At 42.6% G+C, this 16,244-nt stretch overlaps 1 protein-coding gene across 1 annotated transcript in view; it reads right to left on the reverse strand.

Annotated features, from left to right (window-relative positions):
* Window positions 1-5,668: 5,668 nt before the first annotated feature.
* PCYOX1L (prenylcysteine oxidase 1 like) overlaps window positions 5,669-16,244 on the reverse strand; it is a 32,707-nt gene continuing 22,131 nt past the window's right edge. Inside the window, exon 6 of the mRNA XM_088475804.1 lies at window positions 5,669-7,121. Within this exon, the coding sequence (XP_088331930.1) occupies window positions 6,454-7,121 (668 nt within the window). The 3' untranslated portion in view covers window positions 5,669-6,453. The remainder of the gene's footprint in view (window positions 7,122-16,244) is intronic.

Raw genomic sequence — 16,244 nt, forward strand, 5'->3', positions numbered from 1 at the left:
TTCCCCTTACCAACATATATATATATATATATATGAAACACAGTATGTGTATGAGAGTGCTTGTGTAATACCTAATTTAAACTAAGTTCCTATGGGGCAGGGAATGTTATGAATGATGTATTTTCTGTACGGCACTGTTATATAAGTTGGTAATGTTATATAAAGAAACACTAGTAATAGTATTGATAATAATAAATATTTATGTATAGCAGGAACATATTATCGCGCCTCTAAATTTGTTTTTCAGGTGGGCCTTCTCCATGAAAGAAAATGTGAGGTCGACAACCAAAAGAACTACCTTTCTGGACTGTTGTGAGGTCATCTTTACCCCAAACTTTACGGCCATAGTGTGAAGTTACTGCAACTCAGACTTCAGCTGCGGACCAATGTGAGCTGTATCTCATGTTATAGATCTTTCCACTGGCACACGTTCCGTCATCTTCCCCTGGTGACAGTATAGTAGCGAAGCTCAGAACAGAAGATGACCCACAGGAGTATTAGACGCATGACAGGTAATTAATATTATTAATTACTGGTAATCCACAGGCTAGACCTGTAGAAGCCCGATAATATCTTCCTGGTATACATTGATATTTATAAAATATGTATGTCTGCTATAGTCTCTCTTATATGACACTGTGATTACTGAGTTTCAGTGCCAATAGGGTTCAGTAGGTATAAGCTCTTCACTCTCCTTGTTTTTGGGTAGAAATCCAGCTTGATTGTTGAAATCACAAAGGCCATTGTGCTCACCTTTCTCAACCAATAATCCTGGTTTTTTTTTCCAAACTCCTGAGGGTTGAGGAGGGGGATGTGTGGTTTTTGTGATTACACAGTTTGTCTCTTTTGTTACAGTCGAGTGGCTCTTCCAGTTTGCGCACCGGTTTCCTCCATTCTCCCTTCTTCTTCGTGTACTTCAGAAGTTCTAAAAAGAGGGAGGCACTCTCCTTCTGGTAGCTCCAGCGAGGCCCTGATGTCACTGGAACTCAGATCTTCAGTCTCTCCATAGACACTCTGTTGCTGTTGCCTCAACATCCGGACCTCTTGCCTCATGGTCCATGCCTTTACCCAGACCTGGGTCGTTTGTCTTTGATGGCGTGGCTTTTGAGATATCCCTCCCAAGGTCTAGGGGGTTTTCTGGCTCTGTGGTTGAGACCATGCTTAGGGCGTGTAAACCAACCTCTGCTAGAATTTACCACAGGGTGTGGGGCGCCTATTTTCAATGGAGTCATCCCAAGGGTTACGACTCCCAGGTATTTCGGATATCCAGAGTTTGGCTTTTCTGCAGGCGGGTTTGGATCTTGGTGTCCGCCTTGCCTCCCTGCAGGTGCATGTCTCTGCTCTTTCAGTGTGGTTCGAGCGAAGGACTGCTCCTCTCCTGATATCTGCACTTTCCTACAGAGTGTCCTTCGCATTCAGGCTCCCTTTGTCCCTTCTGTGGCAACTTGGGATTTGGCGATTGTCCTTAGGGCCCTCCATTTGAACCCCTGGTCTCAGTGGATCTCAAATGGCTTACAGGTAAGCCTGTTTTTCTTTTGGCTATTGCTTCCGCCAGATGAGTGTCAAACTTGGGGGCTCTCTCTTGCCATTCCCTATTTCTTGTCTTTCACCAGGACAGGGCGGTTTCACCCTGGATTCCTTCCTAAGGTGTTTTCTAGGTTCCACATTGTGGAAATTATTGTACCGGCCTTTAATTCTCCAGACCTCTCGGCAGGTGAGGCCTCTTTGGATGTGGTAGGTGTCCTCGGGATTCATGTGGACAGTGCCAGTTCCCTTCCTTGTTTGTCCACTATGGCTTTCGCAAGAAGGGATGGCCAGCCAATAAACAAACTTTGGCTAGATAGCTTCGCATGGTGATCTCTGATGCTTACACTCATGAGGGCCTTACAATGCCACCCTCTGTTACTGCTCACTCTACTCGGTCTATGGGTCCTTCGTGGGCTGCTCGCCGTGGCACCTCGGCTGTTCAGCTTTGTAAGGCGGCCACGTAGTCTTCTGTCCAGACATTTCTGAGGTATTCTGCATCCTTTGCCTCTCAGGATGCTTCCTTTGGGTGGCGGATTGTCCTCTCTGCACAGGAGCGTCCTCACCCTTAAAGGGACTGCTTTGGGACATCCCCAGGTCTCTCCGTGGAGCCTATGGACCCTGAAGAGGAAAAAGATATGGTAAGAATTTACCTTTGGTATCCCTTTCCCTGAAGTCCATAGGGTCCACAGGGCACCCACCCTGACGCACCTGAGCTTCAGATGGGCTTCGCTCTGGTCACCAGTTTTCCATCTCCTTGTGTGAGAACATGATTCTTGAGTGTTCCAGACTTTCTTCTTTTATCCTCCGGCCTCTGGCCCGGGAGCAGGGTATAGGAAAGAGACCCAGTGCATCCTGGGAGAAAAATTTAACTGCATGGTGCCTGGATGACTCAATCATCACCTATACCTCAACGTCTCCCTGTGGACCCTATGGACTTTGAGGAAAGAGAAATAACAAAAGGTAAGTTCTTACCATATCTCTCATTTTTGCACCATATGGCACAATGCGCCTGGCACGATTCCTGAACTGCATATTTTTTCAATAATATTGCTACTTTTTCCTCAATTTTGCATGTTGCATAGAAATTGGTATAACGTCACAAGTTGAGCATAATGATGAATGAGGAGGATCGGACTTATCTTTTGCTTGTTTAATCTGGAATGTGTACTTTTGATGTATTTTGCTTCTTTTCTCTCAACTTTGCTACTTTTTTGTGCTACTTTTTCCTCAATTTTGCATTTGTTAAATGGAAATTTGTATAAAGTTACAGGTTGAGCATAATGATGCATGGCGAGAGTCACTCAGTATGGGACTTATCTTTTGTATGTTATAACTGAATTGTGTCCTTTTTCCTCAACTTTGTTATTTTTTTTGTCATTTACAAAAGGAGCAAGAATCACTACTACATTTAGGGTCATATTCAATTAGGTGCGAGTTTATAAAAAAAAAAAATCTTACACCTATGGGGTTGTTCCCACAGGTGCGAGATTTCTGTTATTCAATTGGATGGGGTTACTAACATTTGAGTCTAGTGCGATTTGACATTGAATTTTTCATTCGATTTTGCATTTGGAGATTTACTAAAGGTCAAATCGAACATAAAACCGAATTTTACTCAAAATCGAACATCGGAAATACATTGGTACTTTTACATAGACTAACACACAAATCCCTTATTTACTACTATTCGATTTGAAATCAAACACAAAATTGAACTTCAAATACCCAAGTAGAACTGCTTCATGACACACAGACATGCACAGATTAGTGAGATTCGTGGATGCATGTGTGTTAAAAGCTTCAAAAAAAGTGTTAAAGATTACATGGGGTCCCCTCCTAAAAGCAAAATCAGTGCCGGACATTTCAGAGCCAGTCCTGGTTTTGGAAATATAGGGGACAAACGATGTAGACACTTTCTAGCAGGGGGTGTAATGCCACAAGCCAGGGGAACCCTTTCACCGGGGAAGATGGGGGACACCCCCCAAATAAAGGGGTCCCCCTCTCCAGGGAACCCTAGGCCTGGGCTTATAGCCCAGGGCTATTCCCGGCACCCCTGGACGGTGAGCGCCAGGTTGATAGTGTAAAGTGTTGTGTAAAAAATACAAGTGATAACATTGTCTTTAACAGCAGAACTACAGGTCTCAGCAAGCCTCCCCCGCATGCTTGTATTTGGAGAACCACAAGTATCAGCATGCGGGGCATTAAGTGTCTGCTGGTACCTCTAGTTTACCTATATAAATAAATGTTAAAAGAAAAGACACACACTGTGACAGTATAATTTTATCACACACCTACAATACCTGGACTGGTCCTCTTGTCCAAGTACTGGAGACATCCACGGTCTTCTGAAAACAAAAATGAAGAGCCCGAACTGTACCGTCCTCTAAGGACAGTACTTCCCGAATGACAGGGCAGTTGCGGAATTTCCCTTAGAAATGGCGGGGCTGAGCATTCATTGGCTGAGAGAGATGAGCCTCTGCCTTTTGGCTTGCAAAATCGAACATGAAATCACTGTTCAAAATCAAACCTAATCGAATTGGATTTAACAATCGAAAGCAAAATCGAACATTAGTAAATGAGGGATTTCTTAAGAGATTTTGCAATTCGATCTAAATTCGATTTCAGACGATTTTATAGATTAATAAAATCAAATACCAAAATCGAACCTTAGTAAATGTACCCCCTGGTGATGATTCCCAGAGACAACCTGGATTTGAAAGCAATCATCTGCTCAGTATCTGTTATGATCAATGGTCAGTTAAGAAATGATCAAGATGCTCAGGTGTCGGGTTGATTTGAAGACCATTTGGGATCACAGCATCTCACCACTACACCGTGCTGTCTCCAGTGGTGTTGGAGCATTTCTGTGTACAGATATGTCCACATACATCTAGCCTCCTTTCACGTTAAACAACCCTACTAGTTGCGCCATGCCATGGCATGACATGAGCGTCTTTTTGTGCTACTTTTTCCCTTCAAATGTGTAAATAGAACACACAATCAGCTTCTGCAGACTAAAATTATATGCGGCATGTCTATATTCTCTATACGGATACCGGTGTGTTTGCATACGAAATGCTACATTACAGTGTCACAGCCACTGTAAAAGTAACATTTCGCCTGCACACAGAATATAGGCATGCCGCATTTAATCAGCAGAAGCTGCTTGTGCATACTATTCACATCGCTCTGCAATTAAGACACAGTTGAAGGGAAATAGTTGCAGAAAAAGACGCTCTGCGCTAGAGAGTCACACTGCACTCACGCGTTATGTGTAACGAGACTTGTAGCGCACGGCGGATAGAGGTATGTGTGGATTTATCTATGTAAGGAAAACTCTCCCTCCAAACCTTGCAGAGATGCTTAAATTTACATAGATGAATTCTACTACCTAGCAAAATACAGTAAGACAGATACAGATTGAGCACTGCAGAGTGGGAGGCCTTATGGACACAAAAAGCACAATGACTGGTGGAGGAATAGGGGTGTGAAGGGGCATTCTCACATAGGCATTGCTCTGTAAGGGTGTATTAATGCAAATGTGTTTTATTTAGGCCAGCAATGATTCACTTACCTGTTAGGAGGCATATCTTTAGCACCTGCTTAGGGGAAAGTTCAAATACATAGTTATGATGACTACTTGTCGCAAAATAGGCACATATACTGGCCGACAGATCCGGCTGCATCTCGAGACGTGCATGGCTCTGCATATATGTGTGTGCAAATACCAAATGGTTCAAAGCACTACATTTTGGAGCAATTTATGACAGTGTGCCTAGAAATGTTTCTCCTATTTCTCTGCTACCTGATACAGTTTAATTTACTAGATCAAAAAACAAATTTACTATACTGGATTTGCTACCCTTTCACAGTACTGCGCTATGGTCTTTAATAATATCTAGCTGCTCGATTCTGCCCCCATAATGTCACAGACCAAGACCTCTGCCTTGCCCTAAAGACATATTGAATGACACCAATGATAAAGTCCCACCTGTCCTTATTGTATCATAGTTGGTAACTGAGAAGGCTCAATTAAGTACTGATTTGCCCCGATTGATTACATTACCCACTAGCAAGTCTACTGGCAGGTAGCCAGCCATAGCCCCTGATGCCAGGAAAACAACTTAACAACACAATCTGGTAAAAATAATGAATAAAGAAATTAAACAGTTTATTATCACCACTAGATTCTGAGAACATCTGACCTTCTCATCATACAAACCATCAATGACTTGTGTCTTCACCATCTCTCCTCTAAACTGTACATACATTGCTCAGATGGGTCATGTCTAGCTGTTGTGCTTATTGCCTTGCACCATGCACAATCATAGAAAACATGGGATGGTTTATGCTACCAGGCCTCTGCTGCCTGTCGCTAGCTTCAAAAAATTTGTGAAATTTTATTATGTATAATTTTCAATTTTGGGAAGGAACCAAAGAGTCGAAGCTCTACATCTGAGGAACCACAAATTTATATAGGGTTAAACCACTCTATACAATCACACTGTTTCCTTGTGTATTACTTGACCATCGGGAATTATTTTGAAGTAATCGCAACTTATGGCCAACACTAAGTACAAGACACAATCACAATGTTTGAAATAAATAAAAAAAAAAATGCACCGTAACTCATCAAAATAGTCATCTTCAAAGTCCTGCATATTACTGTAGTTCTAGAAGATTAAAAGTCACAGATGTCGGTTTTCTCCAGTGTAAAATGAAAATATCATTAAAAACCAATATCTTCCAGTTATTCCAAACACAAAATCCAGTAAGGTTTTTACAACCTTCTTCCAAGTTCCAATCACAAAACATACGGAAGAAACAGCTGTCCAATGTAGAGCAGGGGATCTGATGAGCCATAAAGCCAGGTTTAGCATAATGCTATGATAAAGTGTCAAAAAACGGTGCTAATGGCAATTTGCCCTAAAGTTCAGTCTTCAGTTTGTGCATCAAGTCTGGCTGATCTATTTTCTCATTGAGCTCAAACCAGCGATTGAAAGCCAGGAGAGCAACATTTTTTGCAGCTACTGCAATCATCTCCACAGAGCTGGCAGCCCACTCCACACCACTTAGGTAATAAAGACCATCGTGAAGAACGATGGGAGGTAATGTCCTGGAAGAACTGGTGGTTCCATAGCTTGGAAACGCCTGCCACTCAATTACTTGAACAGAGTAATACGACTTAAACAGAGTCTTGAGTTCTTTTCTGTCCAAATGCCGTGAAGATAGCACCCGCCACACTGCAGCTTCCTGTGGGGGCTTGCGACGGAAGCCAACGGATACATTTACAGGGCACAGACATTCTAGGCTATGAAATATAGCATCTGGGGTATCTGTGGAAAGGATACTAGCAAAAGGAAAAAGCTTGGGATCTGTGAAACCAAAGTAGGAGGAATTGAGATAGCCATGCACAATGGAAGATACCACCCGATGATAGGAACCTGTGGACTCTGGAAAATTAGTCTCGAAGTTCAGAAATGAAATCGGGTGCCCAGCTTTGTGCAAAGGAGCCGCCACAATTACCAAATCATAGTAATCAGAACCCAGAGTTCCCTCTCGCTCATATTGTACTTCATACAGGCGCTTCGTCTCTGGAAGAAAAGAAACAAAATAATTGGAGTTCTAAAAAGTACAACAATAGGGAATAATGATGTATTTGGGTGTGTTGCATGCACTATACCACTGTAAAGATACTTTATCATGGTGCAATTGTTCCAGTTTATTCATTAAAAAATTCAGGACATTATTTTTGATTATTCAAGAGGTCAGTAAACCAGGGTAAGCCAAAGACACTAGCACCAAGCCACAAAGCAGACCCTGGACGTGTGATCGTAATCTCAATGTGATGTGACTAGGACACACCAGGAGACTGTGCTGATTAATTTGATATATGACACTTGTGTATCTGTGTGCGACAGAGTCTCTGAATCTGTATACAAAATGCTACGATGCAGCGGCAGCTGATTTTTTTCCCCCGCCAAATTCCATTGTACTTTATACAGAATCAGTCGCACACAGAAATACAAGTGTCGCATGTCAAATTAATCAGTGCAGTGACAAACACCATAAATGTAAAATTAAAGTGGTTTATAGGATTGGGTACAGGGTCCCAGCGGTCAGGTTGCTGGCACTCAGAATACTGACAGCACGACCGCCACAATCCCGACGTATGCAGGTAAGCAGCCTAACCCTCCCCCTAACCCACCTTGCCCGCAGCCTAACCCTCCCCCTTGCAGCCTAACCCTTATGCTGGCCATACACGGGACAATTGATCACACGATTTGGCCAGTTTCTACAAGTTGGACAGACCAATCATATGAAAATAGTTGTATTTAGAGTCTTCTGCGACACTGATCTGTGACCCTGATGCGCGCCCTCGCTCTCGTGTAGTTGGATTGCAGATCAAATGGCTTTGCAGAGAGATCTCAACTGATCGTCTAGGAATTGACACACATTATGTGATGGGATTGATCAAATCGTATGGTCTTATATGAAATAGTTGCATTTTAAATACAAATCGTCCTGTATCTGTAAGGAAGAAATTTCAAGGGAAATCGTACAACTGATCTGACCAACTATTGAATCTCACAGTGAATGGCCACAAGCCTCCCCCTAGTGCAGGGGTGGGCAATAAGCGACCCTCCAACTGTTGAACTACACATACCAGCATGCCTTTGCAACATGCTATAGCATAGTCAAATAGCAAAACTGTGGCAGGGCATGCGTAGTTCTACAACAGCTGGGGGACCACTTATTGCCCACCTGTACCCTAGTGCCTAACCCTCCCCCTAATCAGGCTGTCAGTGGTCAGAATTCTGGAGCCAGGATTCCAGCGACGGGATTCTGATCTATAGTAGTGCCCATGAATATTTCAACAGATTACCCACATCTAAGTTAGGTGTGAAGTTATGCAGTCACCCAGTACTGTAGTTTTAAATAATAATCGGCTCCAAGTAATCCATATTACACACACACACACACACACACACACACACACACACACACACACACACACACACACGTATACAAAAGGGTGAAGTAACCAACACTGAAGATAAAACACACAGTCCATATCCCCAATAAGTGATCCCGTGTGGTTTATTGCTGACTAGCAATTGAATGGCTGGAAACATTATAGTAATACGGTTTATAAAATGGAGAAAAAAAAATACAGTGATCCATCAAGGGGATGGGTATGGGATCCCAGCTGTCGGGATGGCAGCTCTCACAATACCGACAGAGGCATCCCGACAATCACAATCCTGAAACTATCAGGTAAGTTCCCTAACGCTAATCCTTACCCCTACCTGCACCCTAAACCTGCCCCCTTAGTACCCAACCCTAATGCTCCCTTTAGTGCCTAACATTAAACCTAACCCTCCCCTAACAGATACTTACCTTTGGGATGCCGGAAGTCGGGATTCTGAACCTGGGATCAGACTGCTGTCGGGATTACGGCACCAGTATTTAAACAGTCAGCATCCCGTCTGCCGAGATGCTGATTACATCCCCCATCAAGTTCAACTATTCATAATATCTTTAAATATCCCATTATTGGCCCAAAACAACCATGATGCCCAATAATGATCAAACAAAATCAAAAACATTATTATGGAAAGCTACCAGTCACACAGGATCCAGGCACAATAGGACCTAGTTTACTTTGAGATAGTTATTGGAAGCAAACAGCTAACTGTAAACACTAAAGTTGTCATTGGAAAATACATACTATTTGCCCTTCTAACACATTCACAGCTATTTACATGAGAAAAAACAATGTAATACACTATGTGGTTATCCTTCAGCATGTGTAACATTATCCTGTACCCAGGTGTGGTTTGATAAGTAGACAAGCATAATGTCGGCATTCATAGTGTTGACATGATAAATGTTGACATGGTCAGTGTTATGACCATGTAGATACTGATTAAATGTCATCATGTTAGAATGTCGACATATCGTCACTAGTGGCCGCATAGTGACTTACCTGCTCCCGACGGCTGCAGCGACTCGAGCACAGCTTCCAGGTCCTGACAGTCATGTGACCGTTGCTTCTAACAGGTTCATCTTTTGCTCCTGTGACCCAGTATGTACAGTACCCTTATCCCTAATCCCCACACTTAACTTTCCCACAAGTGCCTAACATTGTGGTATCGACATTGTAAATGTCGACTTAATGGCTACATCCCCTGTACCTATAGACACATTGCACCACTCCACTTTTTCAACTAGTGTATAATTATTGAACAAAAAACATATAACAATTCTAATTTTCCCAGGATACCACCAGTAACCCTAATTCCAAACTCTTTGGGTGAAAGTTACTATAAAAATATTTTCAAAATTGATATCTGGCATTTTCCATCCCTGCACATTGTATGTAGTATTATATGAATGTCAGTCTAATCATCATAAAACAATCACATTTGAATCAATGTCCTTTAGAATTAATTAGCTCAATACAAGAACACTGCTGTGCTTTTCGCCTGTTACTAAAGAAAGCATGTTACCATGTTCTAGACTCCCAATTGAACAGTGCTATGTGCAGTATGAATGTACAGAATAATGCTATCCTGCCGAGTCCCTGTCACTGCTTTAAAAAGGTAACAAACTTGTCTCCTGAGTTAATCTGCAAAATGCAGTATGATCTGCATTCAGATCACAGCTACTTGTCTTGCCAGTGCCGGTGTAGGAGGATAGATCTACAGTTCGTAAAACATCACAGCTTGGGAGATGTGTCAGACTACGTTTCAGGTGCTGGCCTTGGTCTACACAAGGCACAATGCAATATATAAATAAGATGGGAACCCAGAACCTGGTGACAGTCTCCCTTTAATGTTTGTTCTAGATATAGCAGCATTGTTTGGGTTTACTATCAATGGTGACAACATAGCTGTTATATTTGTTGAAACCTTATCAGTAAACGAGTTGTGAAACACAGGGTTGATTGAGCAGTACAAAAGCAGAATGATGCATCATTTTATGTTTAACTATGTTAAAGTTCCCTCTGGTGGAGAATTTGAGAACATCATGCAGTTCCCACCACTTCAGTAAAAAACAAAGCCAGATGTAGAGCTAGCTTGAATCCTGTTTGATTATTCCAGACAAACTCCTCCTGCGCCACAGGCGGTAGGAATGTACAGGCCTTGCTACCTGCTACAGACAATAGAAACATCCTATGGGGATCTTTTATCTATTATTGATTGTCTGGAATCTACCAAGAACAAACTCATACACAATAAGGGGCATACAATAAAACTTGCTGTAATGTGCAGAGATGTGGAATCTAGACATGTCTGCAAAGGTAGGTATCGCAATGAGTTATATATCAAAACAAGAGCCAGCCATTCAAGGCAGTCAACTTTTTCTACCCATATTTCCCCTCCTTTTTACATCTACCATTTGTCAGTAACCTTACTTTGTTGGGGCAAACCCTGTTGGATAGGCACCTTTTATCTGCTCCAAAAGTGCTTTACCATTAGGCGACCTGAAAGTCTGAACGTCTAGCGTTCAGACCTTCAGGTCGCCGAGGTGCGGTGCCTGCACTGAACAGCGTTCACTGAACGTCATTCAGTGAAGGAGCCCGACCTCTTATCCCTGAACATGCCGAACCTGACGAGCGTAGTCAGGTTGATGGGCATGTTCAGTAGATAGTCATGGTCGGCAAGGACCCAGCATGCATACGCATCGCTTGTCCTTGCCGGCTATCCATTACCCGACTTTGTGAACAATGCGACCAAAACCTCCTGGTCTTGGTAGGATTGGGTAATGGATAGGAGGCCCCTTTAGTAACATAGCTTTGTTTTGTAGATTTTGTTATCAGTCTTGACACTTGTTTAAACTTCTCGTAGTCACTATTTCTAGGATTGGATAGAAATATACACACACACACACACACACACACATATACATACATACACATACACACACACACAGTCAGGTGCATAAATAGACATTGACAGAATTTTCATATTTTGGCCTCTATTCACCACCATAATGGCTTTGAAATGAAACAATCAAGATGTGCTTTAACTGCAGACTTTCAGATTTAATTTGAGGGTAATTACATCCAAATCAGGTGAACGGTGTAGGAATTACAACGGTTTCTATATGTGCCTCCCACTTTTTAAGGGGCCAAAAGTAATGGGACAAACTAAACAATCCTAAATCTAACTTTCACTTTTTAATACTTTGTTGCAAATCCTTTGCAGGCAATTACAGCCTGAAGTCTGGAACGCATAGACATCACCAGACGCTGGGTTTCATCCCTGGTGATGCTCTGCCAGGCCTCTACTGCAAATGTCTTCAGTTCCTGCTTGTTCTTGGGGCATTTTCCCTTCAGTTTTGTCTTCATCAAGTGAAATGCATGCTCAATTAGATTCAGGTCAGGGGATTGACTTGGCCATTGCATAACATCCACTTTTTAGCCTTAAAAAACTCTTTGGTTGCTTTTGCAGTATGCTTCGGGTCATTGTCCATCTGCACTGTGAAGCACCGTCCAATGAGTTCTGAAACATTTGACTGAATATGAGCATATAACATTGCCCAAAACACTTCAGAATTCATTCTGCTGCTTTTGTCAGCAGTCACAGCATCAATAAATACAAGGAAACCAGTTCCATTGGCAGCCATACATGCCCACTACCACCACCATGCTTCACTGATGAGGTGGTATGTTTTGGATCATGAGCAGTTCCTTTCCTTCTCCATACTCTTCTCTTCCCATCACTCTGGTACAAGTTGATCTTTGTCTCATCTGTCCATAGGATGTTGTTCCAGAACTGTAATGGCTTTTTTAGATGTTGTTTGGCAAACTCTAATCTGGTCTTCCTGTTTTTGAGGCTCACCAATGGTTTACATCTTGTGGTGAACCCTCTATATTCACAATTGTGAAATCTTCTCTTGATTTTTGACTTTGACACATATACACCTATCTCCTGGAGAGTGTTCTTGATTTGGCCAACTGTTGGTGAAGAAAAACCCCTTCACCAGGGAAATAATTCTTCTGTCATCCACCACAGTTGTTTTCCGTGGTCTTCCGGGTCTTTTGGTGTTGCTGAGCTCTCCGGTGCGTTCTTTCTTTTTAAGAATGTTCCAAACAGTTGATTTGGCCACACCTAATGTTTTTGCTATCTCTCTGATGGGTTTGTTTTGATTTTTCAGCCTAATGATGGCTTGCTTCACTGATAGTGACAGCTCTTTGGATCTCATATTGAGAGTCGACAGCAACTGATTACAAATGCAAATGTCACACCTAGAATCCACTCCAGCCCTTTTACCTGCTTAATTGATAATGAAATAACGAGGGAATAGCCCACACCAGTCCATGAAATAGCTTTTGAGTTGATAGTCCCATTACTTTTGGCCCCTTAAAAAGTGGGAGGCACATATAGAAACTGCTGTAATTCCTACACTGTTCACCTGATTTGGATGTAATTACTCTCAAATTAAATCTGAAAGGCTGCAGTTAAAGCACATCTTGTTTGTTTAATTTCAAAGCCATTGTGGTGGTGAATAGAGGCCAAAATATGAAAATTCTGTCAATGTCCCAATATTTATGCACGTGTGTGTGTTATATATACACACACACACACACACACACACACACACACTGAATCTGGCTTTATGGGGCAGTTATGATACTTTTTATTTATCTAATTATATTTACTAGGAGATTTGAAGGTAGTAATTGGTTGTAGACATTACTCTGCATCTTCATATTTACTTTTCCTTCACTAACTTGTTTAACCACCTGGTACACACTGACGGCTATATCGCCCGTTCTATTGATCGGGCGATATATTTGTAATGAATCGGCGGTTATATACAGACGATATGTCTAAACATCGTCGTTCTCAGACATGTTGCTACTGTCCTGCAACACAGCCAATGCCGAATTATCTTGCATGTATATCGGCACTTCTGACTGTGTGTACGGACGATCCCCTGACCGCCCGTACACTTGCTGCAGGGACCTGCCGGTGACTGACATCTCAACTGGGCAGGCAAATTTAACTGCTCGTCCAGTTGTCATGTCAGTGTGAACACATCGGGCAAACGATTGGTAACAGTGTATACACTTACAAAATCATTAGATAGGTCATCCAGGTGTGTACCCGGCTTAAAGTAAGGTGCACACTGATGGATACATCACCCTTTCCATTGAATGGGCAATATATCTATAGTGCAACTGCTAGTGTGTACAGCGGACACATCTATGAAATACATCGTTCACAGGTAGTGTGTTTGACTATTTGAGCTACACCCATTGCTAGCAGGTACATAAAAGCAAGCACACGGCCATGTAATCTACATAGTCAAACATTAGCAGCAGAAGGGTCGTACAGAACGGCTCAGTGACTTCCAATGTGGCACAGAGATAGGATGCCACCTATCCAACAGGTCGGTTTGTCAATTTTCTACCCAGCAACAGCTACCCTGGTCAAAAGCAGCAATTGTGAATTGGAAATGCATAAGAGCAACATCAGCTGAGACACAAAGAGATAGGGCCACGGAACCCAGACTAGAACCAGGAGAAAGTAGAGGCTGAAAATCTTATGTCCTTGTTTGCAGTACTCACTTCTTAATTCAAAACTGCCTCTGGAAGCAACGGCAGCACAAGAACTGTTCATCAGGAGCTTCATGGATTGGATTCCACAGCCCAGCAGCTACACACATGCCTCAGATCACCATTCACAATGCTGCTGGAATAGTGTAAAAGCACACTGCCATTAAACTCTGGAGCAGAGCAAATGTGTCTGGAGTGACTAGTCTTGCTTCACCATCTGGCAGTCTGATTAATTAATCTGGGTTTGGCGGATGCCTGGAAAACACTTCTTGGCTGAATACCACCTATAATGTTAGGAAGGTTTATTCCGGTTTCAGAATGACAATGTCCCCATGTACAAAGTGAGAGCTCTATAAAAAAAATGGTTTGCGGAGGTTGGTGTGGATGAATGTAGCTGGCCTGTACAAAGCCCTGTCCTCAACCTCATCGAACACTATTGGAATGAATTGGAAAGCCAACTGCGAGCCAGGCCTTATGACCCAACATCAGTGCCAAACTCATTAATGCTGTCAGCATCAGCCATATTTCTAAATGTAGTGTTTTCCTAGAAAAGTGGAGGCCGTTATGGCAGGAAGGGGAGAACCAACTCCATATTAATCCTCATGCTTTATGAGATGTTCAACAAACACATACGGGTGCGATGATTATGTAGTGTGTGCTTAATGCCCCTATGTGAGGTCCATTTTCCTTCCTCTGATACTCCAGCTCTGTCATGCAATGTTCTATCATAAATTATACAATACTTATTGCTTTTCACTAATGGGGGAATTCAATTGTTTATTGGGCAGTGATAATTAATGGTCGCGCGGCAAAGCAATTCATTTGTTTTGGGCTCCGATTAATTATCAAGCTTGTCGCACACAAAAGCACCAGTTTTATCAATGTAAAGCGGCTTAACCCATGTAAAGTCTTGGTTAGGGCGCTCAAACAACTGTCTTTTCGCACATTTCTGCTAGAACGGGATTGAAATACAAACAGCGGATGCCCAACAGGATGAAGATTCCAACTGGGGAAGGTAAGTACACCAACCCTCCCCTGCCCCCCCCCCCTTAGCCCTTCCCTTAGTGGTGCCTAACCCTAACCTCTCCCCCTTGTGCCTAACCTTCCCCAGGGGGCGCTTAACCCCCCCCCCACCCAGTCTCTAACCCTAATATGTCTCTGGGTGTGCCTAACCCTCTCCTTAGGGGTGCCTAACCCTAATCTCCCCTCCCCCAAACCTAACCTCACTTGACTCCCTAATCCCCCGCGCGGCTAATGCTAAGGACGCCCCAGATTTACCTTCGTCCTCGGCGTTGGGATTAAGATAAGCGTCAATATTTCAACGTCTATCTTAAATCCCTTGCCGGGATTCCGATGTAGGGATGGAGACCGGCGGCCATCATATCTACATACTTTTTTGCTCGCCACCTTAGGAGAGTGCATGTGCGTCACCGGCACTCGTGCCCGATCAGAGGCACAACTGAATTGCTCTGTCAGGCAACCACTAAAGCCACAATAAAAACAGTTGAATTCTCCCCATAATGTCATAAGGCCAGTGTTACACAGTTGGAGGGATAGCATAGCCACAATATGTAAATATAATTTAGCATATAATCGGCAAGGTGCTCCAAATTTTAGAAAAATCTCTGATCCAGAAACTAACTACTGAGCTACAGTACCCAGACAGTAATAAGAAAAAATTAATGTAGCCATTAACATGTTCACGAGAATGGCTTTAAAATAGTTCAAATGTAGTGTTGTATAATGTGTTTCTCAGCTAATGAATTCTAGACTGAACACAGTAACTGAGAATCTGTTTTCCATTGGTAGCGTTCTTACGGTGAAAAGATTTACACACTTATTTTAGAGTGTTTTTTTTTTTTATATAATCAGATTTTTGTTAAATGGCAATGTAAATATGAGATATTTATTGCCTTGTTCAAAAGACCTATAATCTCTATATCAGGGGTCTTCGGTCTTCAACCTTGGCCTTCCAGCTGCTGTGGAACTACACATCCCAGCATGCACTGCCAGCTTTTTTATATAACAGCAAGCTAAAACTATGGCAGTGCATGTTGGAGGGCCAAGGTTGAAGACCCCTGCTCTCTATGATAAAGCTGGCCACAAATGTCGGAAGAGAAAAGATGTCAGTGCAACTGCAGGGCAT

Source organism: Taudactylus pleione, unplaced genomic scaffold (genome assembly GCF_031769625.1).
Source record: "Taudactylus pleione unplaced genomic scaffold, aTauple2 ptg000178l, whole genome shotgun sequence".
Taxonomy (NCBI): domain Eukaryota; kingdom Metazoa; phylum Chordata; class Amphibia; order Anura; family Myobatrachidae; genus Taudactylus; species Taudactylus pleione.